The following is a 26,911-nucleotide window of genomic DNA, read 5'->3' on the forward strand; positions in this document are numbered from 1 at the left end:
GTTGATGTCCAGCCACATAGACCCCTCAGCCTGCTCTGAGTTTACCTGTGGCCACAGGGGCCAGTTCTCGCCAAGCTGGCGGCTTTGCCCTGAATGGGTTTCTCTCTGCTTCTTTGCTGGCTCTTTCTGACCCAGCAACTGTGTGCAGAGAAGCTGCCCACTCCTGTGCATGTGCTTCCTCAGAACACATCCTAATTAAATTACTTTCAAATCTTTCTCTCAAGGTTTGCTTCAGGGGGAACCCAAAGAAAACACGTTAGACAGAATATAGTCAAATGTCAAGATGTGTAAAGAAAATTTTCTTCCCCTCCAACTTCGCCACTTCTCAATTCCCTTAGTGGTGGAACAAGACATAAAATTAATGCAATCAGCACGGGTTTCCGTTTGCCTCACTTCTTGCTGGTTGCCCTTGATCATTTGAGATGCTGGCTGAGAATGAAGTTGCCAGGGTAGAGACAGCCCTACCACATGCCTTCTTCTTTTTATTGCCCATTTAAATATGGTCTTAGTAGCTCAGCCACTGACACAGTCTAAGCACTTCTATTCTTCCTAGATCTTGGCAAGTGTGCATCAATCTGCTATCTTTCTCTTTTTCCATCCATCTCTTTTTCAGATTGATTCATTTTCTCTACCAACTATTACACATCTGTACTGTCTGAAGTACATTAGGTCCTGGGGTGCCCCAATGTCCAAGATAGTCATGGTTCATGTGCTCCCCCTGCACAGAGCTCAGGGTAATGACGTAGCAGGCATCACATATGGTGTGGGAATGCCATGAAAAGAACAGCATGCTGTGGAGGCACACAGGAGGCCACAGTACTAAGCCAGACATGGGGAGGTCAGAGAAGGCTACTTAGCAAACACAAAAATAGGCTTTAAGAAAGCCAGGAGAAAGGGATATACAGAAGCCAAATTGAGTATTGCTCAAAAGAAGCGTGGCAGCTGGAGGTGATTCAGCTGGAGGGTTAAGAAAGGGGCAGTTGGCCAGGTGCAGTGGCTCACACCTGTAATCCCAGCACTTTGGGAGGCTGAGACGGATGGATCACGAGGTCAAGAGATGGAGACGATCCTGGCCAACATGGTGGAACGCCATCTCTGCTATAAATACAAAAAAAAGAAAAGAAAAAACTAGCTGGGCATGATGGTGCATGTCTGTAATCCCAGCTACTCAGGAGGCCGAGGCAGGAGAATCGCTTGAACCTGGGCAGTGGAGGTTGCAGTGAGCCAAAATTGCGCCACTGCACTCCAGCCTGGCAACAGATCGAGACTCCATCTCAAAAAAAAAAAAAAAAAGAGAGAGAGAGAGAGAGAAGAAAGGGGCAGTCTATAAAGAGTCTTGCAGAATCTTTTTAGGACTTTACCCTAAAACAAAATCTCTTAAAAGACACGACCAGATTTACAATTAAAAAAAATATCTCTGACTGCAAGGAACAGATCTGGGAGGGACCGAGTTTGACAGACTAGTTAATGCAGATGAGGGGATGGTGACCAAGGTGAAGTAGGAAGTGGCATTGGGAGGAAAAATAATTGAGAGCAACTGGGAGACATTGAGGTAGTAGAGTTGATAGACTTGGTGGCTAATGATATGGAGAAGGTAAGAGAAAGGGAGGAATCAAGAATGATAATTGTTTTCCAGTTTGGCAGTTGGTGGCTGGTGGGACTGTTCCTTAGTATGAGGAACAACAGGAGGAACCCTGTGGGCGCGTTGGCTGGGGACTGGAAGAGAATACTGATGACGGTTGCCATTTTGGACAGGCTGTGTGGTTGAGTTTGAGGAGCACGTGAAAAAAGCAAGTAGAAATACCTGATCGTCAGGTATGTTTGGAATTCAGGGGAGAGGTCTGGGCTCCAGGGGGGTGAGATGAGCATCTTCATGAGGGGTTATCTATGCAATAGACTTGCTTTAAGAACCTTGCTGCAGAACACCTTGCCAGCAGGAACCAAACGTCCATCATCATGGCAGTTTCACTTCAAGATGGCATTATTCTTACCATGCAACAGGCTGTTTTCCTGCACTTACAAATTACTGAAGAGTAGAAAAACAGGCCTGGTGTGGTGGCTCACTCCTGTAACCCCAGCACTTTGGGAGGCCGAGGCGGGCGGATCACAAGGTCAAGTGATCGAGCCCATCCTGGTCAACATAGTGAAACCCTGTCTCTACTAAAATACAAAAATTAGCTGGGCATGGTGGCGTGCACCGGTAGTCCCAGCTACTCAGGAGGCTGAGGCGGAATTGCTTGAACCCGGGAGGCGGAGGTTGCAGTGAGCCGAGATCACGCCACTGCACTCCAGCCTGGAGCCTGGCAACAGAGCGAGGCTCTTTCTCAAAAAAAGAAGAAATTTCCTTTCTTATCCACAAAGACGGCATTTCAGGTGAACATTTCAGTGTACCTACTCCATGCTGTGAAGAATTACTACAGCTTGCATGTTTTGTCGCACGGGAAAAAACACACACCACAGCGCCTCTTCAACAGGCGACTGGAACACCAAAAAAAAAAAAAAAAAAAAGAACAATGACCTGGGTGAAAAAATTGTATTTTGTCAGTCACTTTAAAGTATGAGTTAAGATTTATTACAGACGGAATGTTTGTGTCTTCCCTTCCCGTTCATATGGAGCCCGTATCTCTGAGGTTGTGTTATTTGGAAATGAGGTCTCTGGGAAGTAGTTAGGGTTAGATGACGTCATGAGATTAGGGTGCTCATTATGGGATTAGTGGCCTTGGAAGAAGAGACACCAGAGAGCTTGCCTCTGCCTCCTGTGCTCACACAAAGAAGAGGCCAGGTGAGCGCACAGTGAGAAGGTAGCCACCGACAAGCCGGGCAGAGTCCTCACCAGAAACCTACCTCACAGGCACCTCGATTTCAAACTTCCCGCCTCTGGAACCGTGAGAAAATACACTTCCACTGTTTAAGCCACCCAGTCTAGGGCATCTTGTTTTGGCAGCCTGAGCAGAATAATACAAGGCTTAATTCTGTTTTTTTTTTTTTTTCCTCAGGACACTCTTTCTTGTCTTTTGAAATAATTTTTAAATAATAAGAAGGTGCTATGGTTGGGGACAGAGATTGCAGGAATAAGGAATGAGGAGGCTAGCATGGTGGCTCACGCCTGTAATCCCAGCACAGAGGAGGGAGCTCAAGCAATCTGCCTGCCTGGCACTGGGAGGCTGAGACAAGCAGATTGCTTGAGCTCAGGAGTTTGAGATCAGTTTGGGCAATGTGAAAGCAGTCTACAAAAAAAAAAAAAAAAAAAAAAAGAAAAATTAGCTGGGTGTGGTGGCATGCGCTGGCAACCCCAGCTATTCACGAGGCTGAGGTGGGAGGACTGCTTCAGCCCAGGAGGCAGAGGTTGCAGTGAGCTGAGATCATGCCACTGCACTCCAGCCTGGGTCACAGAGCAAAATCCAGAAAGAAGAGAAAAAAAAGGGAAGAGAGGAGAGGAGGAGAAGGGAGGGGAGGGGAGGGAAGATGGAAGGAAAGAAGGAAGGAAGGAAGGAAAAGAGAAAGGAGAAAAGGAGGGAGGGAGGGAGGGAGGGAGGAAGGAAGGAAATAAAAAGATGCAGAAAAAGTACAGGCTCTCTCTATATATATAAAAAATCTATTTTTTCCTTGTCTTATATCTGCAAAATGACTTCTCAGCTTGTTGTTTTCATCTGGACGAGTGTTAATTCATGATACTATAATTTCCCAAGTTCTTACATAAGAAATGAACTGTCCATATTTTGAGTACTTATAGGCAAAATTTCTTTACAAAGTTGCTTTGAAAATAAATGTTTTACAGTATGCCTCACAATTATCTAATGACCAGCTCTACACACCTTTCTGTGATGCATTACAGCTGAGAATTAAAAACATCCCACTGAAGGATGAATCATGGGCTGGACACTAGATCCAGAACGAGCGCCTGCAGCAGACTTGCTATGTTAAGGCTACCTCCAATGACTAAGCGTGGCCAATCTGAACAGCTTTACTAGACCATGACCACTTTCCAGCATTCATTCATTGTAAGACTAGAATTTTTCCCTGTTGAAAACAAAAATATTACAGAAATCAGCAGGGTGTCAGGTATATAGCATTTATAGGCATTTGAAAAGATTACAGTCACTTTGAAATGTTGAGCAGGTTCATGATAGATTTTCAAGGCTTTGAATTATTTACATTTTAAAAGGCTTATCAGATATTGCAATGTCAAAGATAAATTATTTGAACTTCTAGTAGGTAATAATGGTGTCAGAGAAAGACAGGTAATTAGGTCATACAGTACATCTTGTATCCACATTTCATGCGACTTTTGCAGAATGCTGTACTATGTAAACTGCTACTGCAAAAAAAAAAGCAATTATTGCACTAAATTTTCCATAAAATCCCTCCAAGTAAATCTTATCACCTCTTTGCAGATGAGCATCTTGCCTTTGAGAAGATGCAATGGAAAAGAAACTTGCCATAGAAAGCGGTAGTAAGATTTCCTATATGAGACTAAGATTTTCATTTCGTTAGCTCTCTCCTTCACCTTGTTTATTAATTCCACAAACATTTATTGGCATCTCCTATGTGCCAAGCACTGGTCCTAGCTCTGGGGAGAAACTAGAAACAAAAGACGGTGAAGTCCCTGCCCCATGGAGCTTACATTCTAATAGGGGGAGACAGACAAACACATAAACGTAAAATACCAGAGGGTTCAAAACAGCTTAGAGATAACTTGCCTGGAATCTGTTTACTACATATCTTCATTCTTGGGCAATGACAAAGTGAAGAGCTAGGCCAACACCAGGTGCAGCAATGTTGCTAGTCCCAGCTCTACCATCTACGTATTGAGTGGATTTAGGTGAGTCCTCATCTAATCTAAGCCTCGGTTTCCTCACCTATAAAATGGGGAGATATTGGAATAAATGACTTATAAGTGAAAGGGTCCTTTTAGGCTTTTATTTTTTATGGTTTCAAGGGAATATCCTTGCATAAAATCAAGAGCCAGTTTGTTGACTGCTCTAAGGTCTAAAAATATTTTAAAATAAAATCTAAGAAATCCTTAGAGATCCCACATACATTCAGTACTTCAAATGCCAATCTAAACTTTCAATAGCAAATGTCTTACTTACAATTGATATAGAATGAAGTCACTTTACCCTCTTTAGCCACATGAAAAGTAAGTTATTTACTTATAAAAATATTCATTTTTATTACTGGTTACAAAATCTCACCTCATTTGTGAAATGTTCCCTAGCTATGAAATCCTTTCCTTGATGTGACACTATTTCTCTCTCTGCTAACCCCTATCCCTGACTTTCTGCTCCTAATTTTTCCACCTGAAGTATTAGCTTCATGAAAACAGGGATCAGGTGCTTGCTGCCTTGAAGAACAACCCAAATCAGAGTCTGTCGAGGAAATCCATAGACATGTGTAATCATTACACCTGCACTGGTTTTATAGGTACGGGCCTTTTGGGAACCCACATTAGCTCTTAAGACTGTCAGAGTTGTTCTGCTTAGTAAAATTATCAAAGGGTACTCTAAGATCCGAAAAGGAAAAACACGTTTCCAGAATAATTTACAGACTAAAGCATTGTAACTTCTTTGGAAGCCCTGGTGGAATGTTAATACATATTTAACAATGCAAGTGAAGTAGCCCCTACTTTATAATCAATTAATTTTTCTCAAAGAAGATAAATAGCAGTGGAGCTGAATGTCAAACAAGGTTAGACTCACACTTACTAACTTGGTAGGAGTTATGATGCCTCTGATTCTTTTGAAAGACAAACTGTATTCATGGGTTTGATTTTGAAATGCAGAGATCGAATTCCCATCAACCCAGCAGCTAAGGATGACAGAAAACTTACAGGACTAGAAGGAATCATCTTTTCTTATCTGGATCTGATTCCCCTTGACACCTTGGGGGTTTCTGAAGGCTGTGTGCTCTCAGTTTTATCTGGGTGCTATGTAATCAACTAGCACCCAGGTCAGGTGGGCCTAATCACAAAGACTCATCTTGTCTGTGCCTTTGGGAGCAAAATGAAATAAATCTGTCTCAATATTGGAATATATTCCTTCCTGCTGCTTCATGGTATCAAGATACAGTGTCAATGTCATCAGAAGTGCCAAACACAGGCTACCGTGTTAGCTAAGGTCTGTCTTGTTCGTATAGTGACTGAAAAGGAATAATCACCTCATTATTCAAAGGAAAAGGGACCTTATCATGTCCTCATTTGGGTGAATCTTTCTACTTCAGGACCAGATAAGCAGGGGAATTCCATGTAACCATGAAGAATCTTGAAGCAACATTACAACAGCTAGTAATAAACAGTATCTTAAACAGTGTCTGTATCAACTGCAAGATGAGAGCAGGTCCAGCCAGACGCTGGCTGCATAAATGAAGATCAGAGAAGAAAGGAGGTTCAGACAACTTTTGGCAACCTAGATCACAGTTACAGGTAAATTCTTGTTACAGAGGAAATGGATTTTGGTATATGTTAAGGAATGTGAATATGTGTTTTGTTTAACACATACTAAAATGAGTCTATGTATGTACTCAACAGAATCCATGCTATCAAAAAGAATGCAGCCCCCGTTTTATCAGGTTAGGCAGAAGGAATCATAAAGCCTTGCTGATGTTCAGTGTCCTTACATCAGTATGACTGCAGCCCTCCCCAGCCATTCCAAAGGGTTCTTGGGCTGGCATCGGGCCTGGCTTTGGCTATGACATCTCCAGGAAGTCACTGTGTGCAGTGTGGTCTTCAGTGTGGAAGTCCTTGAGCTGCCGATGAAGATCTCTTATGTCCAAACCTCCATGGGCACTATGGCTTCTTTGGTTCCAACAGAAGGCAGTAGGCTTTCTTCAGACAAGAAATAAAAGGGGAATTGCACCAGAAACCCACGGATCTTCTTCAGTTCCTCCTCAGCTCGAATGGGATCTTCCTTGGCTAATATGGGCTTGTTTATAAAGTCTCTCAGCTGAATTAAATTGTGTACTTCATCATTGGGAAGGCACCGGAACACCTGATTAGGAAAAAAAATAGGAAAATGAGTGATAAGTTTAAAAGAAAGCACATGCCCTTTATGGAAAATAATTATTCTAACAGACAAGACCTCTGTTTTATGAAACGTATTGTTAGTCTTATGTAACAGCACAGATCAGATTTAAGAGTTGGTTATCTTATGTGCTACAAATAGATCTGCTTCCATTTAAAAGAGTCATGGCTGATTCTTACATCTGATCCACAAAAGTCTAATGACCTCAGCATAATGTCAAGCTAGCAAGTGGTGAGAAATTACACTAATGCTACCCCACATTAAGGTTAATTTTTTTGGATAATAATCATGCCTGAATTTCGTTGGAGCTTCTGGTCTAAGGGGAATAGTTCATATTATATTTTCCCTAACTTTCCTTGAAAGAGGTTGATATCTGCAACCTTTACATAGCATTATCAATTGTTGATATGTAATACTTACTTTGCTGGTTGAAAATGAGTTTTGGATATCATAACACTTCACCCCTGAATACTTCTGTGTGTATTTCTTAAGAATAAGGACATGTGCCTATAAAATCACAACACTTTTCTCACACCTAAAGAAATTAATTATATAATGGCATTTAAGTTGTGCTCCATATTCAAACTTATCTGATCCCCAAAATGCCTTTTATAGATGTTTTTCCCCAAATCCAGGACCCAGATAAGGCTGTGCTCTGCATTTGTACAATTACATTTTAAAGACTCTATGCACATGATCTATTTGATCATGGCCTTCAGTCCTCAGGATGAAATAAGGCTATACAGGGACCGGGCACATTGGCTCATGCCTGTAATCTCAGCAATTTGAGAGGCTGGTCGGGGCAGATTACTTGAGGTCAGGAGTTCTAGACCAGCCTGTAAAATAATACGAAAACTACCCAGGTGTGGTGGTGGGCACCTGTAGTCCTAGCTACTAGGGAGGCTGAGGCAGGAGAACCACCTGAACCCAGAAGGTAGAGATTGCAGTGAGCTGAGATCATGCCACTGCACTCCAGCCTTGGTGACAGAGTGAGACTCCATGCCAATTAAAAGAAAAAGAAAGAAAAGAAAAGAAGGTTTACAGATAGTAGTCATGTTTCATTAAGAATAATAAGTCTCCCTTCTGGAAGGGGCTCTAAGAGAATATTTGTATATTTTGCCTAAATTTTTTAAAAAGAGGTTCATGTCTATATCTGGAAGTCATGAAGAAGAACACAGGCTTACCCAGTTTCTCACAGATGGTCAATGAGTCTCAGCTAGAATACTGAGACTTTTTTAATACTTTTCCCTGATGGGCACCTAGCTACTTTTTGAAGTAACCTGTTCCACTGTTACACAACTCTTAACTCTTTACATTTTTTATTATAACCAAAAGATAAACTTCACAGGCGATGCATTTGATATGCATCAAAGGGAGCTGGTTTTAAAACACCTTTCTAAAACTAGAGCTGTCCAACAAATGGCATGTCTTGTTATTAATATTAATAAGCTTCATCCTAAGGATGAAAACTGTTTCCTATACACCATGTGCTAAAATCACTAAACTGTTCTTTGTCCTCATAACTACCCTTGTAAATATTCCTCCCAATATATAGGAGAGGGAAAAAAGCCTCCGAAAGTGACCTCACTATACACAAGGTTATAATGCCATCAGCTGGGTGAGCTAGGCTGGACTCAGCTGTGGCTTATTTTAGGATGCCATCTGCCGCTCTGCTCTTTGTCACTAGACATGTACAAAGGCTGGGTAACCAGGTGCTAAGGATGCTCCTGACGGGATTCCTCCATCACAGGATAGATCAGAATGCTGCTAAAGCCTCTTCTAAACCAAAATCCATGATGCTTTTTGGCTTTGCTTTTCAGAGTCCACAAAGAGGTATTTTATTACAACTTGGAAATGTAGTAGGTTTTTACATTTATTAAGAATACCCTGTACCAATAATAGGCAGCAATAACGATGTGCTTTTTGGGATGAGATTCAGTGAAATAAAAGGGGGGAAATATGTGAACCTCACCTTATCATAAATTGTAGCATTTCGAGCCGCCGTTGAAACCCAGACCTCCTTGAAGAATTTGTCACTCACTGGATCCTGAATGTCCTCACTTGGGTCATCAAGATAGCCAAGGACAACCCTGAAATACAAGTGACTTCCACATTGAGTAACTGAGATAAAGCAGTTTGTTTCAGGATATATGTCTATTATATCTATCCCTATGAATACAAATATATAGACCATGGCCTGGCTACTCTCATGTATTATATCTATCCCTACATATGCAAATATATATTATGTCAGGCATTCTGAGAATATATATATGTGCAAATTCTTTGAGAGACCATGACCTGGCTACTCTCACGTATTGTATCTATCCCTATGTATGCAAATATATATATATCGATATATATATTATATAAATATATGATATATATCTATATATATTGATATATATGTGATTATATTGATATATATCAATATATATCATATATTGATATATATTGATATCATATATGATATATAGTATGCAAACATATTTATTATCTATATTATATGATATATATGATATATATTTACATACATAGGATAGATATATATTTATATTAAATATAAATATATATTATATAATACATATTAATATAGAATATATTATCCCTATGTATGCAAATATATATTATATAATAATTATATATATATTATATTGCATACATAGGGATAGATATACTACATATATATATATATATTTGCATACATAGGGATAGATATAATACATGACAGTAGCCAGGTCATGGTCTCTCAAAGAATTTGCACATATATATATTCTCAGAATGCCTGACATAAAAGAAACCACATATTGTCTGAATTGGCCATACATAAACAGGGGACTAGACATAACAAAAAACTCTCAAGCAAACCAGACAAGTTTTAGAAGTGATACTTGAAAATCACAGTAGCCCTCGTACTTAGAGAAGGCTTTAGGATTGAAAAGCACTTCCAGCTGAATCTGTGCGGTAGATGGGACAGATGAGTCTCATTCTGTAGATGGGAAACTAAAGTCTGGAGGCACACCAGTAATTGAGCTGGAGCTCAAACTGAGGGCAAAGCCCTTTTCCCATGTGCTTGATAGGTTGGAATAATACCAAGAAGACCTGTGCTATCTGGAAAGAGCAATAGGAAAATTGGCCTTGTAAGGGCTTTGGCTTTTATATTAAGTGACATGGAGACTGCAGACATCAGTGCAGAGGAGTGACAGGATCTGACTGCATATTAAAATACAGCTGCTGTATTGAGAACAGACTCTGCGGGGCAAAGGTTGAAACAGGGAGCCCATTTAGGAGCTACTTCCATAATCCAGGTGAGATGTGATGGCGCCTTGGGCCTGGGGGCAGTGGGGATGAAGAGAGAGCCAACAGGTTTTACTGACAGAGTGAATGTGGGGTGTGTCAAAAAGTGAGGCATCAAAGGTGGCCGAAAGGTTTTTGTCTTGAGCAATAACGTGCAGCGGTAGTCGCCTTTGGCTGAGATAGGTAATTCTGTGGGTAGAGTTGGTTTGTGAGAGGTCAGGAATTCCATTTTGAGTCTGCTGAGACATCTATTAAAGATGCACATGGCAGTGCTAAGTAGGCAGATAAATGGAACTGGGGCTTGGAGAGGAGGCTTGTTTGGAGATCTAAATCTGAGAATTGTCCTCATGCGCATGCTCATAGGCTGTATGTCTTTTTCCAAGTTCAGCAAATAAGTGAGTATAGACAGAGAAGAGGACCAGGTGTACAGCAACAGGAGGGGGGCGAGGAGGAGGATCAGCGAGGCTGCAGTAAAGCCAGAGAATGGGGGATCCTGAAACCACACTAAGTAGTATGTCAAGGAGAACTGTCCAATTCAGATAAGGATTGGCCACCAGATTTAACAACTGGACGTCATTATATTGTTACCCTCTTTATATTTAAATAAACGTAAATTTACATAATCATTTTAATAGCTGCAGAGTTTCATCATGTAAAATTTATCAAACCAATTATTTTATTATGGACTTTTGGGTAAATTCCAATTTTTCATTATTATAAACAGTGTTACAATGAACATGGTTTATTCATCATATATTATTTTGTGAATTTCCATGATTATTTCATTAGAAGAAATTCTAGAATTAAAATTCTTGGGTCAGGGAATATGCAAATTACTTCCAAGAAAGGCTATGCCAAAACATACACTGTTAAGCATGCCTATTCTCCCAGTTTTCTCCAACATTATCAACTCCTGAAAAAGTTTAAGTCTGTAGATATTAAAGGACACTCATTTTAGTTTTAGTCTGCACTTCTTCACGATATACAAAAAAATTTTTTAATGGATCTGACACCATAGGCTTTCTAGGATTCTTGACTTTTATAACCTCAAAGTTCTGTTTCCACTTCAAATAATGCCTCCTTCAGACTACATGAGAATAGCTTTTTTTAAAAAAAGATTTAAGAGATGTTTGCACATACACATTGGCTGCTAATTGAGACCCAAAGCAAAATTGTACTTCATCAAATGTGAATGACAGTACAAATGATGACAGTAAGTCAATTATTATAATACCTTTGATTTGGGCCAGATTTAAGGAGCTGAAAATTGAGCAGAGAGTTTTTCTGTGACTTTGCTTTTAAATTAGAGCAAGAGATAAGCCAATGTGTCCGCCAAACTATCAGGTAAGGGCTTGTTTGTAGAAAAAGCATTTTAAGGTCAGGCACGGTGACTTACGCCTGTATCCATGCACTTTAGGAGGCTGAGGCAGGTGAATCACCTGAGGTCAGGAGTTTGAGACCAGCCTGCCCAACGTGGCAAAGCCCCGTCTCTATTAAAAAATACAAAAATCAGCTGGGTGTGGTGGCAGATGCCTGTAATCCCAGCTACTCAGGAGGCTGAGGCCAGAGAATGACACTTGAATCTGGGAGGTGGGAGTTGCAGTGAGCTGAAATCATGCCACTGCACTCCAGCCTGGGCGACAGAGGAAGACTCCANAAGAAAAGAAAATATTTAAATAAGTCTAAAATAGGCAATACATTATTTTCCCTGTCAGTATTTTAATTATAAGAAATTTATATTAAATGCAGAGTAAAAATAAAGTACTCAGGGTATTCTTTTGAGGATTAAAGTTTGAGAAAAAAAACTAGTTTGCTTTTATGTTGATGTATTTAATGAAAATTATTTAATATTTGCTTATTCACCACAAAAAGTAGAACAGAGGGAAAACCACAAAAAACTCTTTCTGTTCTTTCCATTCCTCATATCTACCACTTTAAATGATTCTGAGCCCTGTGTGGACAGTGGTTTCTGTTGAGTGATGTTAATATCTGCAAAGTTTGGATAATTTTCTAGGACTCGAACTGTTCAGCTCATAGCTGTGAAATTTAGTGCATGCTTGATTCTGTCTCTATTTAGAATTGATTTCACATTGAAATGTGTCTCTCTATTTCTATTTTAAAATAGCCCAGATGGAAAATGGAGTGAAGCTATATTTTTTTAAGTGAAAAAAAAAAATGGTTGTAGTCTAGGCCACAATATTTATCTTTGGGAATGTTTCCTAATAAAAACAGGCCAATATTGACACAAGGTTTTGTGCTGCTTTTTAATATATTATCTGTGCTTGCCACTGGGCCTAGTGAAAATAATTGTTTAAGAAAAACTGCCTCTTTAACACAATTTGAAAAATGCAAAGTAAAAGCAAGCACCTAGAAATAAAGTTAGCATAAGATCAGCATAAAAGAAAAAATAATGAATTATTTACCATAGAATAATCTTCCTCCCCCAATAATGAAAACTCAAAGCTTTATCAAAGAATATTCAAATAAATTAAAGCCCATACCTTGTTCTTCAACAAGATGACTCAATATTATAAAGGTGTCAATTCTTTTTATTAATCTATAAATCTGCTATAATTCCAATTTTAAAAAACTAGTAAGAATTTGAAAGAACTTGAGTAAACAATTTTTTTTTTGAGATGGAGTCTCGCTCTGTTGTCCAGGCTGGAGGGCAGTGGCGCGATCTCAGCTCACTACAACCTCAGTTCAGGCAATTCTCCTGCCTCAGCCTCCCGAGTAGCTGGGACTACAGGCACGTGCCGCCACATCTGGCTATTTTTTTGTATTTTTAGTAGAGATGGGATTTCACCATGTTAGCCAGGATGGTCTCGATCTCCTGCCCTCGTGATCTGCCCACCTTGGCCCCCCAAAGTGCTGGAATATAGGCATGAGCCACCACGCCCCGCCTTGAGTAAACAATTCTAAAGTCCATGTAGAAAAACTAATGTTTATGAATAGCCAAGATTATTTTGAAAAAGAATTCTAATTTGAAGAAGTCGTATGGCAAAAAGCAGTATTAAAATGTGCAACCATAATAATTAACATGGTATCACACTGGCAGGCAAGTAAACAGACTTTCGATATGATATAACAGAGAGACTAGCGAGAAGTCAGAACAGATAGCTTCAGTGTATCTTAAAGGGGGACTGTGGATTAGAGAGGCAAAGAGTCCTACTGCATATCAGATGGTTCCAGATCAGCTGGTTAGCTGAGAAAAAATGTCAGGGCCGCGACCTCACTTCTTACATTCAAATACACTGCAGACGTTCGTTGTTAAAAGGGAAGTCAAACAAGCACCATGAGAAAATGTAAGTAATTGTTTATCTTACGCTGGGGAAGCTATTCTAAGCATATAGGAAAAGGCCGGGGGGGGGGAGAAAAAACAGATTGATTTGATTAATAAGAATTGAAGCCGGGCGCGGTGGCTCACGCCTGTAATCCCAGCACTTTGGGAGGCTGAGGCGGGTGGATCATGAGGTCAAGAGATCGAGGCCATCCTGGTCAACATGGTGAAACCCCGTCTCTACTAAAAATACAAAAAATCAGCTGGGCATAGTGGCGCGTGCCTGTAATCCCAGCTACTCAGGAGGCTGAGGCAGGAGAATTGCCTGAACCCAGGAGGCGGAGGTTGCGGTGAGCTGAGATCGCGCCATTGCACTCCAGCCTGGGTAACAAGATTGAAACTCCATCTCAAAAAAAAAAAAAGAATTGAAATATTACCCCCAAATACTCTAAAGATGCTCTATAGGCAATGGGCAAACCAAATTTGTAACACATATGACAAAGCAATTAGTATCCTACACATATTTAAAATACTTATAAATCATTAAAAGAAAATTAAACAAAAAATAACCCCATTAAAAAGTAGGCAAAGGAAAATGAATGGAGATTCTTCAAGCAGCCAAAAAACTTAAAAAAAAAAAAAGCTGAACATCATTAATTATCAGATAAACGCAAATTAAAACCACAGTAAGATACCATCTCACACCAATCAGATGACTATTATTAAAAAAGTCAAAAGCAACAGATGTTAGTGAGGATGTGGAGAAAAGGGAACACATATGCACTGTTGGTGGTAATATAAATTAGTATAACCTCTATGGAAGACAGTATGGAGATTTCTCAAAGAGCTAAATATAGAACTATCATTCAATACAGCAATCCCACAACTGGGTATCTACCCAAGGTGTCATGAAAATGACACCTGCGCTTGTACATTTATCACGCACTGTTCACAATAGCAAAGTGCTGGAATCAACCTAAGTGTCCTCCAGCAGACAATCAGATAAAACACACACACACACACACACACACGCACACACACACAACCATAGAACACCACTCAGCCATAAAGAAGAATGAAATCATATATTTTGCAGCATCATGCATGGAGTTGGAGGCTATTCTCCTAAATGAAGTAACAGAAAGTCAACTACTGAGTGTTCTAACTTATTAAGTGGGAGCTAAACAATACATACACGTGGATGTACAGAGTGGAATAACTGACACTGGGGACTCTAAAGCATGGGAGGGTAGGAGGTGGAGTGAAGGATGAGAAATTACCTAATGGGTACAATGTACACTATTTGGGTGATAGTTACACTAAAAGCCCAGACTCCACCCCTACACAATATATCCACATAACAAAACTGCACCTGTACTCCTTAATTATATAAAAATAATTTGAAAAGAAAATTAAACCTCCAATGTAATGAGCAAAGGACACAAATAAGCTAGGTGATTTATAAAAAGCAATTATACCTAATAAACACATTTTTTAACTCTAAGAAATGTGAATTAAAATGATGAAATTCCATGTGAAATCTAACAAATTGGTGAAGATTAAATAAACTCAGTCAAGATAGAAAGAATAAGCCCTCTAAAACATTGTTAGTGATATAAGAAGAAGAGCCCAAAGGAGACAATTAAGAAGGTAAACAAGAAGGTATCTACAAATGAACCCATGTTTTTAAATCACCAAAAAAAATCTGTTAAACGATGAGGAATTAAAGGACTTGTGGCGTACACACACAATAAAATATAATGTAGCTGTTAACATATTATAGAAGAATACTCAATGACATGGAAAATGCGTGTAACATTATTTAAATAGTAAAAAACATTGTAGACCTGCAAAATCCTAATTGTTTTTCAAAAAGAAATACAGTATATTAATATCTATGTATAGAAAAAAGTGGTATGACATATATCAAATGTTAAAATCATCATCATAGGATGATGATGTTACAGATGAATTCAATTTTCTTACTGGTTTTCTCTATTTGCCAAATTTGTGCAATAAAAACGTGCTGTAATGAAAAACTTCTACCTGCTATAATTAGTATATATTTAAAAAGTTATAAAGAAACTCATGACTTTAAAGAGAATTCTTAAGTTCTCATGGAACTGAAAAGATGTAACATACATTCCAGCTTACAAAAGGAAGTATTTGTCTGTTACATATGCTGCGGTAGGCAATCAATGGGTTAATTAGCAGGGTGCCAATTTTTAAATTCTCCTCTGCTAAGCAAAACAAATCCACATTAGAAGCTAACTGAATCATCAATGGTTTGAAATATTCTTACCAGCAAAACAAGTGGTAACAAAGACAATAAATACACCAATCAAAGTTGTTAGAAGGTATTGACAGACAGATTTTGAGGGATGGATTTTTTGAGGTACTTGGACAGAGAGAGCAGAATGAATGTCTCTAGAACTGAGGCTAATGTTGGTCTTGGAAGCCAGTTCCTACTGGACTGGTAGGAATGAGGAAAGTGGCCTCTGCCTTTGCAGGGAGTTCAGTGCTCACTAAGTGCTCATCTGCAGGCGAGCCAATGTCCGAAAGGGACCACGAACACATAAAGAAAACAACGGTGCTATGGTACAGTGCCCTTCCCGAAATAGCACAAAGCCCTGACCTTCACTACATCGGGGCCACCTGTTGCATCCCACTATAAAGGCCACACTGAAATTGCATCATGGCAAATACAGTTCTAGAATCATAAAATTGTGGACTTCCTGCAAAGCCCTAGAGTTGGGAGAGTCATCTGGGTGTTCCACAGACAGTAGGGAAATGAGTGTCTGCAGGGAGCAAGGGAAAGAGCGAAAGGAGATGAGGTTATATTACTTGTTCCTTGCAAGATAAGCCATTGGACAGTAGCGAGCAGAAAAGCAACATGATCTAGAAGGTTCTAGAAGGACCACTCTGTCGAGGAGAATAGACAACAGGGGAGGCAGACAGTTAGAGCCCAGCCCTAGAAAGCTCTACATAACACTTGACTGAAGGGACTCATTTGGGATCACACAGCCTGAACAACTCCAGCTTTCTAGCCCAGTATTCTCTCTGCTTTACCATAGATTTGTTTAAAACTTGCATCGTCTTGCCAAAGATCAGGTATCTTCGACACCTGGAGTCATTTTAGGCCTGAGAACAGAAGTTCCCACATCTAAATGTGACACCAACATACCCTTCAATAATTTTTATATCTTTCAATAATTGTTATACCCTTAATAATTTTTATTCATACCTTCAAAAAATTTTTATTATATCCTTGTATTACTGGAATTAACTTGATTTTAAAAACTTAAATGGAAGCTGGAGAGATTGACCTGGTCTAGTCCCAAATCAGTTAAGGACTAGTATTTAATTGGCTCACATCCATAATCCCAGTGCTTTGAGAGGCCAAGGCAGGAGGATCGCTTTTAAAGCCAGGAGTTTGAGACCAGCCTGGGCAACACAGTGAGACCTGGTCTCTACAAAAAATGTTTAGAAATTAAATGGGTGTGCTGATGCGTGCCCGTAGTCCTAGCTACTCGCATGCAGAGGCAGGAGGACTGCTTGGGTCTAGGAATTCGAGGCTGCCGTGAGCTGTAACTACACCACTGCAGTTTTTTTTACTGCACATGAAAGTAACAAAAAGCTATTAAGATTAAAAATATTCATGTTCCACCTAAAGCCATTTCCAATACGACGGGTGGTATATAGCCTATATTCTGGGATCTACTGTTTTAGACAAAGAAGAAACTAGGATGACCTGCATGCTCAGGGCGAGTTCAGGGCTAGGTCCCGGTGACGGCTGCGGTGGAAATGCATCAGAGAGACACACTTGGGCGAACTGACCTAAAGCACTGTAGCCGAAGTCCTTGGGCAAACCGGCCAGCTTGGTACTCTTCTCCATCCATCACTGAAGGAACCGTCTCTGTATCTTGCACAATGACAGCCATTTCACTGTCACGCTTTCCCAGCATGCTTCGGTCATTTATGTTGGCAGAGCCTGTAAGGAGAAACAGTGAAGCTGAACAACCTCACTGGCATGGCAGGATGTGGGGGCGCTGCTGGTGGCCCTCCTCACTCAATTCGTCCTTGCTAACAAAACCGGAGTTGTGTGCAGGTTATCAAGGGAAGATGTGCTTTTGGGGGGGTGGGGCCCTCCCTAACCCACGGGTGAATCTTAATCAGCCTAAGCCAGCCATGGTAATTTCATTATCTTTATGAGTGACTGGCTTAGAAATGGGCTCTGGACATGGTCCTAGCCAACGTGACACGAAGGAAACCTTCTGAGAAACAGTTTCCCCCTTATATAAACATGCAAATAATGGATTCTGTCGCATTCATCCTTTGGATATTTTGGCTTGAAGGGCTGGATGGAGACATGATTCCAGGAGCTGCTGCAGCCATTTTACAGCCATTAGAGAACAAACAGAAAAGCCCAAAAAAACTTGCCAAGCAGAAAAAAGAGCCAGGCATGGCGGTTGAGGTCTGTAATCCCGGCACTTTGAGAGGCCGAGGCAGGAGGATCGCTTAAAGCCAGGAGTTTGAGACCAGCCTGGACAACACAGAGAGACCCAGTCTCCACAAAAGGTTTTTTAAAATTAGCTGGGTGTGGTGACAAGTCTCTGTAGTCCCAGCTACTCAGAAGGCTGCGTCAGGAGAACTGCTTGAGCCTAGGAACTCAAGGCTGCAGTGAGCTCTATCAGCACCACTGCACTTCAGCCTGGGCAAAAGAGCAAGGCCTCATCTCTTAACAAAACATAACAATTAAAATTTAAAAAAGAAGGAAGATTCTGGGTCTTTAAGTCATTGAACTAGCCAACCTTTGGATATTCTTACCTTCCATTATGTGAAATAATATATTGTATTGTCTACATTGTTCCTTACTGTTTCTCACACTTTTAGTTGAGTTTTCTACCTTGTGGCACAAAAGATTCTGATACGATCATCAAGCCCTTGAAAAAACACATGCCTACCCAGTGCAGTAGGAAAGATGGCTTTGCTTTTGGAGTTAAGAATCAGGCTCAGACACAGGGAGGGGAGCACTACACACTGGGGTCAGTTGGGGGGAAATAGGGGAGGGACGGTGGGGGGTGGGGAGTTGGGGAGAGATAGCATGGGGAGAAATGCCAGATGTAGGTGATGGGGAGGAAGGCAGCAAATCACACTGCCGCGTGTGTACCTATGAAACAATTTTGCATGTTCTTCACATGTACCCCAAAACCTAAAATGCAATAAAATAAATGGGGAAAAAAAAAGAATCAGGCTCTCTGTAGGCTTTAACTCATAGTCACATAACTATGAATGTCAAAACTCAAGAGTGCCTTCATAATCAATAGTGTAATCTCAAGTACACATTACATTTGTGGCTTCAGGCTTTCTGCTCTTTCCTCCGTAGCATGCCAATAGCTTCTGTATGAACTTCCCTCCATTCTATTTTTTTTTTTTTTTTTTGGAGACAGAGTCTTACTCTGTCACGAGGTGCCAGGCTGGAGTGCAGTGGCGCGATCCTGGCTCATGCAACCTCCGCCTCCCGGGTTCAAGCAATTCTCCTGCCTCAGCCTCCCACATAGCTGGGACTACACGTGTGCGCCATCACGCCCAGCTAATTTTTGTATTTTTTAGTAGAGACAGGGTTTCACCATGTTGGCCAGTATGGTCTTGATCTCTTGACCTCGTGATCCACCCGCCTCGGCCTCCCAAAGTGCTGGGATTACAGGCGTGAGCCACCACGCCCAGCCCCTCTATTCTATTTTTTTAAATTATTATTTCTCTTTATTAGCTCAATACGTTGTTCATTCAAAGAATCCACTTTATTTTTAAATCCACATGAGCTGAGAATGTTGACTTTCACACGTGAAGGGCAAATATTTTGATATTCAACTTGTGCTTTCTGCAGTCCTCTGCGGTGTATTCAGAAACCTCATCACGTGTTTGGCATTAATCTCTGCAGATTCACGCATTTGAATCCTTGAGTGTCCTGTGAGCTACAGAGAGGGCCCGACTGACTCTTTTCTTGTTCTTCTTGCTCTACCTGCTACACTTCACTGCTTCTACAGACGTGGAGCAGGTTGAGCAGGCATCCTGGTGGCCCTCTGACTGGAGCGGCTGGAGCTGTAAGATGACAGCAGCCCCGGCAGGAGCTCAAATGACAAGAAGAATGAGAAAAGCTGCCCTTCCCTGAAGAGACTTGACTGCCTTTTGCCAGAATACTGTCATGTAGTTAATATATAAATCTGTGATGGCTATGGATGTGAATGGTTCCCCGTCGTGGCCCTGGGGAACAGAGAAACATCAAGCACCCTACAGAAACGTGAGAATGCTGCTGAGGGCTGAACGTGGGAACCTTTGAAACACTTCGTTTTGTTAGCAACAAGTCATTACATTGTGGTTATGCTGTAACATCTGCAGCTGTATCTTTGAGCTTGACAGTTGGCCCAGCATTAATTTGGGCAATTCACTTAATCTTTCTCAGCTTTAATATAATCTTTCATAAACTGAGATAATACTGTAGACCTTGTGGGGTTGTTGTGGGAATTAAGTCAGACCATGTGAAAGCACTTAATGATTTATAAACTGCTCTACAAATGTTAATTATTTCTGGCATTATTTGACTCCATAATCTCTGCACCAGAGAACAGTGCCGCAAGAACCGACCATTTAACGGAACGTAGCATTTGTTCAAAGACGCCTCCTCTCTGGCTTAATCTCCCAATGTGTGAACTGCAGAACTCAAAGACTGACATTCCCATAGTGCTACTTTAGGACTTTTACTGTGCTCCTGGAGCCGGGAGAGGCCGCCGTCAGGCGGGGACTGATGGATTGAACATCATTGCTTTGTTCAGTGTCAGGAGAACCTGGGATGTGAGCCAGCCTGGAAAGCCCCCTCCACACACACACTCTCCCACGCATCCCCAGTCCCCTCCACCATAGTGGGCCCCCACAATCCCGAGGGGAGGAATACATTCCCAGCATTCTCAGCTGGAATTATTAGACAGAGGGTGTGTTTCTTGTATTTTAAGGGCCAAAATGGAGTTACTCAGAGCACTGACTCTCCACCACATTAAATATGTGTGTTGGCTACTACTTAATAGGCATGTGAAGAAAGAAATGAGAAAATTTTAGATGAATGAATCAATCAGATACAATAAGATATGATGGAGGTAAATCTCCCTCCATTCATTCCTGTATTCTGAAAATCAAATTCAGAACAACAGACAGAGTCTTATCCTATTTTTATATAACATATGAAGAAGAAGACAGAACAAGAGATCTAGAAAGACACACACTGAACGGTTAACAATAGTAAGTGCTTTCTATTGAACAGAGGGAAGAAAATAAGGATAAATTTGATCTTTTACTCTATATACATCCTTCTTGTTTATATGACCTATTCTGAGTCAGCTATTAGAAAACATTCTAAAAATTGTAAAATATGGCAGGATACAAAAGGCTATATGAAAACATGTAAGTAAAACTTAAGCAACAATAAAATAGACATCACCAAATTTATTACCCAGGCCAAAAACAATATTACCACATCCCAGAAGGCCTTGCACACCTTCCCATGCACACCCTTCCCTCCCCAAGAGGAAGACTTGATGTTTAATTCTGTGTTCATCATACTCTGAATGTTTTCCTAAACAACAAAAAAATAGCTTATTTCTGACTTGTTTTTAATTTAAGTGGAATCATATAGCAGATAGTCCTTTGAGACTTGCTTCTTTCATTACTATGTCTTTGAGATTTATCTGTACATAATTGTAATGCATTTCTTTTTCTTGAATGAACACACTAGGGATTTCTTTCTTTATTCTGCTATTGATGGATGTTTGGGTTGCTTCCAGAGTTTTGCTGTGATACACAATTCTGCTCTACATAGTTGTGTATTTGTTTCTTGGTATAGACATGTGTGAGTTTCCTAGGCTCTGTATGTAGGCGTGGATTGCTAAGCTGCAGGGTGTATGACTTGATTAGGTAACGCCAGAATGTTTTCCAAATTGTTTTCCAACGTATACTCCCAAGTGTAGTGGAAGGGAGTCTATATTGCTCTACAGACGTGCCAATACTTAGATTGCCCAACTTTTAAATGTTTGCCAGTCTGGTATTTTTTAAAACTCTTATATTAATGAAAATAACATTTTTCATATGCTTATGGGCCTTGGGTATGTTCTGTTTGATGAAGTTCCTATACAATTGCTTTGCCCATTTTTCTTTGGACATTTGTCTTTTCTTATTGATTTATAGGAATTCTTTATATATTCTGTACATTAAATGGGTTGCAAATATCTTATTTCAGTTTGTGGTTTGTCAAGTCTCTTTACAGTACCTTTTAATGAAGAAATTTCTGAATTTTAATGTAGTTGGATTTATCATTCCTTTCCTTTGTGGTTTGTGCTTATTTTGTGTGTCTCGCTTAGAAATTGTGAATCCTTGTGTGGTATGCAGAATAACAGCTCTCCAAAATGTCCATGTTCAAATCTCCAAAAACTGTGAATATATTTTCCATGGCAAAGGGGAACTAAGGTCGCATATGGAATTAAAGTTGCGAATCCGCTAACCTTAAAAATAGGGTGAGTATCCTGGATTATGCAGGTGGACCCAATATAATCATAAGGTCTTTAAAAGTGAAAGCGAGTGAGGCTGATTACAGAAGAATGGGTTGAGACTTTTAGAGATTTTCAAATCTAATGTCACTGACTTTAAAGATGGAAGAGGGGGCCAAGAGCCAAGGAATGCAGGTAGCCTCTAGAAGCAAAAAAATGGACTCTTGCCGGGCGTGGTGGCTCATGCCTGTAATCCTAGCACTTTGGGAGGCCGAGGTGGGTGGATCACCTGAGGTCAGGAGTTCAAGACCAGCCTGGCCATCATGGTGAAACCCCATCTTTAAAAAAAATAATAATAATTTTAAAAATGAAAAAAAAAAGGACTCTTCCTGACGGCCTCTAAAAGAATGCAACAGCTCTGCTCACACTCTGATTTTAGTCCTGTGAGACCCAAGCCGAATTTCTAACCTACAGAAGTGTCAGATAATAAATTTGTGTTGCTTTAAGCTACCAAGTTTGTGGTCATTTGTTACAGCAGTAATGGAAAAGAAATGTACCAACTCTACCCTGTTTTAGTTTGTTTTAAAGAAAAACTGGTTCTTCTATTGAGCACACTGGGCTACTCTGTCTTTTCTGCCTACTTGTATTTCCTCTGACTCCAGGTCAGAAGTTCTCAACTCTGACCACACATGAGCATTACCTAGGAAGGCTAACAAGGAAGCTTTTTAAAAAATACTGATGCCAAAAACAAAACCAAAAAAAACCCCACATGCCTGGCCCAAAACCAGACCAACTAGATCATCATTTCTAAAACTAGGAACTAGGCATTGGTATACCACTTCATCCCTGTATCCGTCGTTAATTCATATTTTTGTTTTGATCCATTTAAAAGTAAACTGCAGACATGAGGAAATATCCCCCTCTTTTCTGGGGCAGCCCTTCATCTCCAGACTCTCATCTTCCACAATGAAACCTGCCCTTTAAATACCGAGACTCATGACCTCGACTTCCTTTCTCCTCCGGCCCACACTTGTTGATTGCCCCTGAGCCTTCCTGTTCCGGTTTGGCAGAATCCATCTAGGGTTTCTGCTCTCTTGTGGAAGGAACAGCTGCCTCTCCTCCAGCCCGTGGTCTCTGGGAGGGCAGTGGCGCAGTTTTATTAATGTTTTGCATCTCTCTCTTCTGCTTTGCAGTGGCTCAGTGAACATCAAAAACAACTATTTGATGTAGTCATCAGGATACGCTTCAAATCTACTTGAAGAGTACCTTTGCTTTGTTTTGGAAAGCAAATAACTGTTAGTCCGGTTAAATGCTAACATTAAGATGGGTTAGAAAACTGGATTTGGTCACCGATTTCATGACCAGCAGTGTTAGCCAGGGCCGCAGGTAATTAAAGCTCTACACAAAAGAGAGCTTCAATGTGAGAAAACAAATATTTCCTCATGAGGAGAAAAATGAGGATAAACGGCCATTTTTCTTATGTCAGCTGTTCATTCTGGCATAAGTTTGCCGTGGAGGAAAAATTAATCACAGGTTACTTAAAACTTTTAAATGTTTAAATACTTGTTTAACACCTGTAAAATATTCTCAACCTAACTTCTCATACTCCTCTCTGAGAATTTTAAACATTGTTTTCTGTGTTAGGAACTTAAATAGGGTGAATGTGGCAGGAACAATAAACCTGCTTATTCTTGAGTTTCCACTGAGATAAAAAGAACAAAGGAAAGCTTGGATTTTTTCCTCGGGAGAAATCGATTCTCTAAGGCACTTGGGGAAGGAAAAAAGGAATCCAGCCTCCAAGGACTAGCAAGTAAGACCTCTTCAGACTGCCAGGCCACATCCTCAGTTTCAGGAGAATGAGTAAGAACTGTGTGCAAAATTGATCACGTATTGCTGACCGAAATAAACTGGAGTCTTTGAGGGTTCAGAGACCTTTCCAGAAAACAGGTCAGTTAACAACCTCAACAAATTTATTTGACTGTTAGCTCTGTTATCGGAAACTAATTTGCATTTATACCTCATGTAAAGTAAATGAGGCTGAAAGTCAAAATGACCTTTCAAAGGAAAATATTTACATCTGTCTGTCAGTTATTACTTCAAGACTTCGGAAATCTTGGTGAAGAAATGTGTGGCTTTGTTTATTTTTCCATGTCAGCAAACATCAATATTTTTCATTTCTTACTGTCACTGTCAGATTTAATACGAAAGTATTCTGAGGTTGGCTTTTGAAGAGCAAGTCAGAGTAGCTCAGGAGAAATAAATGAAATCTTGCATATTAGAGGAAGTGTGGGAGTAAATAAACTCCTAAAGAGCTTTGACCCCTATACACCACGAGATAAAAGAGGAATATTATTTTTTATTTAATTTTTTAAATTGTACTTTAGGTTCTGGAGTACATGTGCAGATCATGCAGCATTATTGCATAGGTACACACATGGCAATTTGGTTTGCTGCTTCCATCCCCCCGTCACCTACGTCTGGCATTTCTCCCCTTGTTATCCCTCCGCGACCTCCCCACCCCCGCTCTGTCCCTCCCTTGCCCCCCCCACAACAGACCCCAGTGTGTAGTGCTCCCCTCCCTGTGTCCATGTGTTCTCACTGTTCAACACCTGCTATGAGTGAGAACATGTGGTGTTTGATTTTCAAGAATAATATTTTTTAATGTGCTATACAAATATTAAAAGTGTGTGTGTGTGTGATATGTGTGTGAGTATCTCGTGATTTACTCAGTTTCTGGCTTCAGAACTATGTTTCTTTTCTCTTTAAATCATGTTTCCGATAAGACAGTCTTACTACTCTCAGATATGAGATTTTTTTTTTCTCAGTGGAGAATAGAAAGCATATTTATTGCCTAAAATTTTCAAAATACTCCATGACATTTAGCTTCTTGAATAATCGAATAATAGGAAAGTATCTCATTATGGCTGATAAACTACATTTTATTTAAAACAGATGAGCAGAATTCCCAGTAGTGCGACATATCATATCTCTAAATAACATGCCCCACACTGGTCACCTCTTTTATCTCGTTGGTCATTAGTACTCTGTCATCCTGGCCTTTCAATGTTCATTTTATATAATATTAATATTAGAAGTCAAAATAATTCAATGATGGAAAAATGAAGCTTACTGTGTGTATCAAAGAATGAAGCTGAACATCTACCTCTCTGGTCAAGTTAATCTAATTTGAGTAGAAGGTATAAGTTACTTGGGAAAGTAACTCTCTCCTGAATCTGTCAGTGGGAAGAGGCCTTTGGAAAAATCTCCTGTGTACCCTCGAAAAGAAAAGACGACAGATCTTAGTGTAGGGCTACATCCTACCGTTAGTACACAATTCCCACTTCACCCACACACATCAACAAAGTTGGACTGCTCTACATCCTAGTTAATGACATGCAAAACATGCATGTTGGGAAAAGTAACGGTATGCATAGAGGCAGCAATATTTTACCATTCTTCCGATTTCGACTTTTGCATAACTTCAGATCTGTGGATGTGGTGCAGACACATATGAATTACCCCACGGTACTCACTTATAATACATGTTCCCTCCCGATTTATCCCCACCAATCCCTGAAATCTGGGCACTTGGACTCTAAATAAAAATAAGGGGATAGCTGGGTGTGGGGGCTCAGGCCAGTAATCCCAGCACTTGGGAGGCTGAGGTAGAAGAAACATTTGAGACCAGCCTGGGAAACACAGTGACCCCCATCTCAAAAATATTTTTTAAAATTAAAAAAAATAAGGCAGTAATAGAGAATTAGTGAAATTTGGCAGATTATTTGACTGCTGGGTTAAATAGCTGCCTCTGGATGCTGCAGTTTTTATAATGTCCATTTAATTGCTCTGTATCTCTGATTCTTCATAGATAAAATAGTTTAGTCCACAAAGAGATGATAAATTCTTGAGGTTATGGATACTGCAATTACCCTCATGTGATTGTTATACATTGTATGGTTGTACCATAATATCGTATGTACCCCATGAATATATACACCTATTCTGTACCTATAACCATTTCAACAAATGGATCAGAAAGGACATAAGAGAAAAGGATGCCTTCAGAAATGTTTCAGATACCTTGTTACTGTCTCTTTCAAATGCAAAGGAAACTTAGGAGGAATAGCCACAAATATTTTTGCACGGAGCATGTCAACTGGCAAGGAACACAAATATAGACCATATACTGTACTTACCAATAATAACAGTGTTATCATCAGCAATTAACAACTTGCTGTGGACATAGATGAGCTCAGTAACTAGGTTTCCTTCAAGCTCGGCATGTGTTCTAAGACCACAGAATGATATGTAGTTTATCCACTGATTACCAACTGCAAATTTAAAAAGAAATCATTAAAATTAATATGACCTAGCTCAATAAATAGACTTTAAATCTTATTGTTTCTCAAAACATACTACTTACACTGTTCAGAATACATTTTATGTATATTTTTTTCTATTTCAGAATCCACCCAGGATTTATTTTTGGTACCTGAATTTCATATTTTCAATCTCTCTCTCTCTCTCTCTCTCCATATATATATATATATATATATATATATATATATCTCCATTCAGATTGACAATATGAAATTCAGATACACACACACACACACACACACACACACACACATACACACACACAGATTTTTTTTTCCCATTTATTTATTTTTTTGCATTTTAGGTTTTGGGGTACATGTGAAGAACATGCAAAATTGTTGCATAGGAACACATGTGGCAGTGTGATTTGCTGCCTTCCTCCCCATCACCTACATCTGGCA

The 26,911-nt window shown here is 40.0% G+C and overlaps 1 protein-coding gene across 3 annotated transcripts in view; it reads right to left on the minus strand.

The window, feature by feature from the left end:
• Positions 1 to 4,049: 4,049 nt before the first annotated feature.
• PLD1 (phospholipase D1) overlaps positions 4,050 to 26,911 on the minus strand; it is a 171,416-nt gene continuing 148,554 nt past the window's right edge. For all 3 annotated transcript variants that reach the window (XM_037739037.1, XM_017529879.2, XM_017529881.2), the window contains 4 exons: positions 26,327 to 26,461; positions 17,434 to 17,587; positions 8,992 to 9,109; positions 4,050 to 6,986 (listed from right to left, as the gene is read on the minus strand). In XM_037739037.1, coding sequence (XP_037594965.1) covers positions 6,762 to 6,986; positions 8,992 to 9,109; positions 17,434 to 17,587; positions 26,327 to 26,461 — 632 coding nt within the window. In that variant the 3' untranslated portion in view covers positions 4,050 to 6,761. The remainder of the gene's footprint in view (positions 6,987 to 8,991; positions 9,110 to 17,433; positions 17,588 to 26,326; positions 26,462 to 26,911) is intronic.

The sequence above is a fragment of the Cebus imitator genome, unplaced genomic scaffold (genome assembly GCF_001604975.1).
Source record: "Cebus imitator isolate Cc_AM_T3 unplaced genomic scaffold, Cebus_imitator-1.0 Scaffold61, whole genome shotgun sequence".
Classification (NCBI taxonomy): Eukaryota; Metazoa; Chordata; class Mammalia; order Primates; family Cebidae; genus Cebus; species Cebus imitator.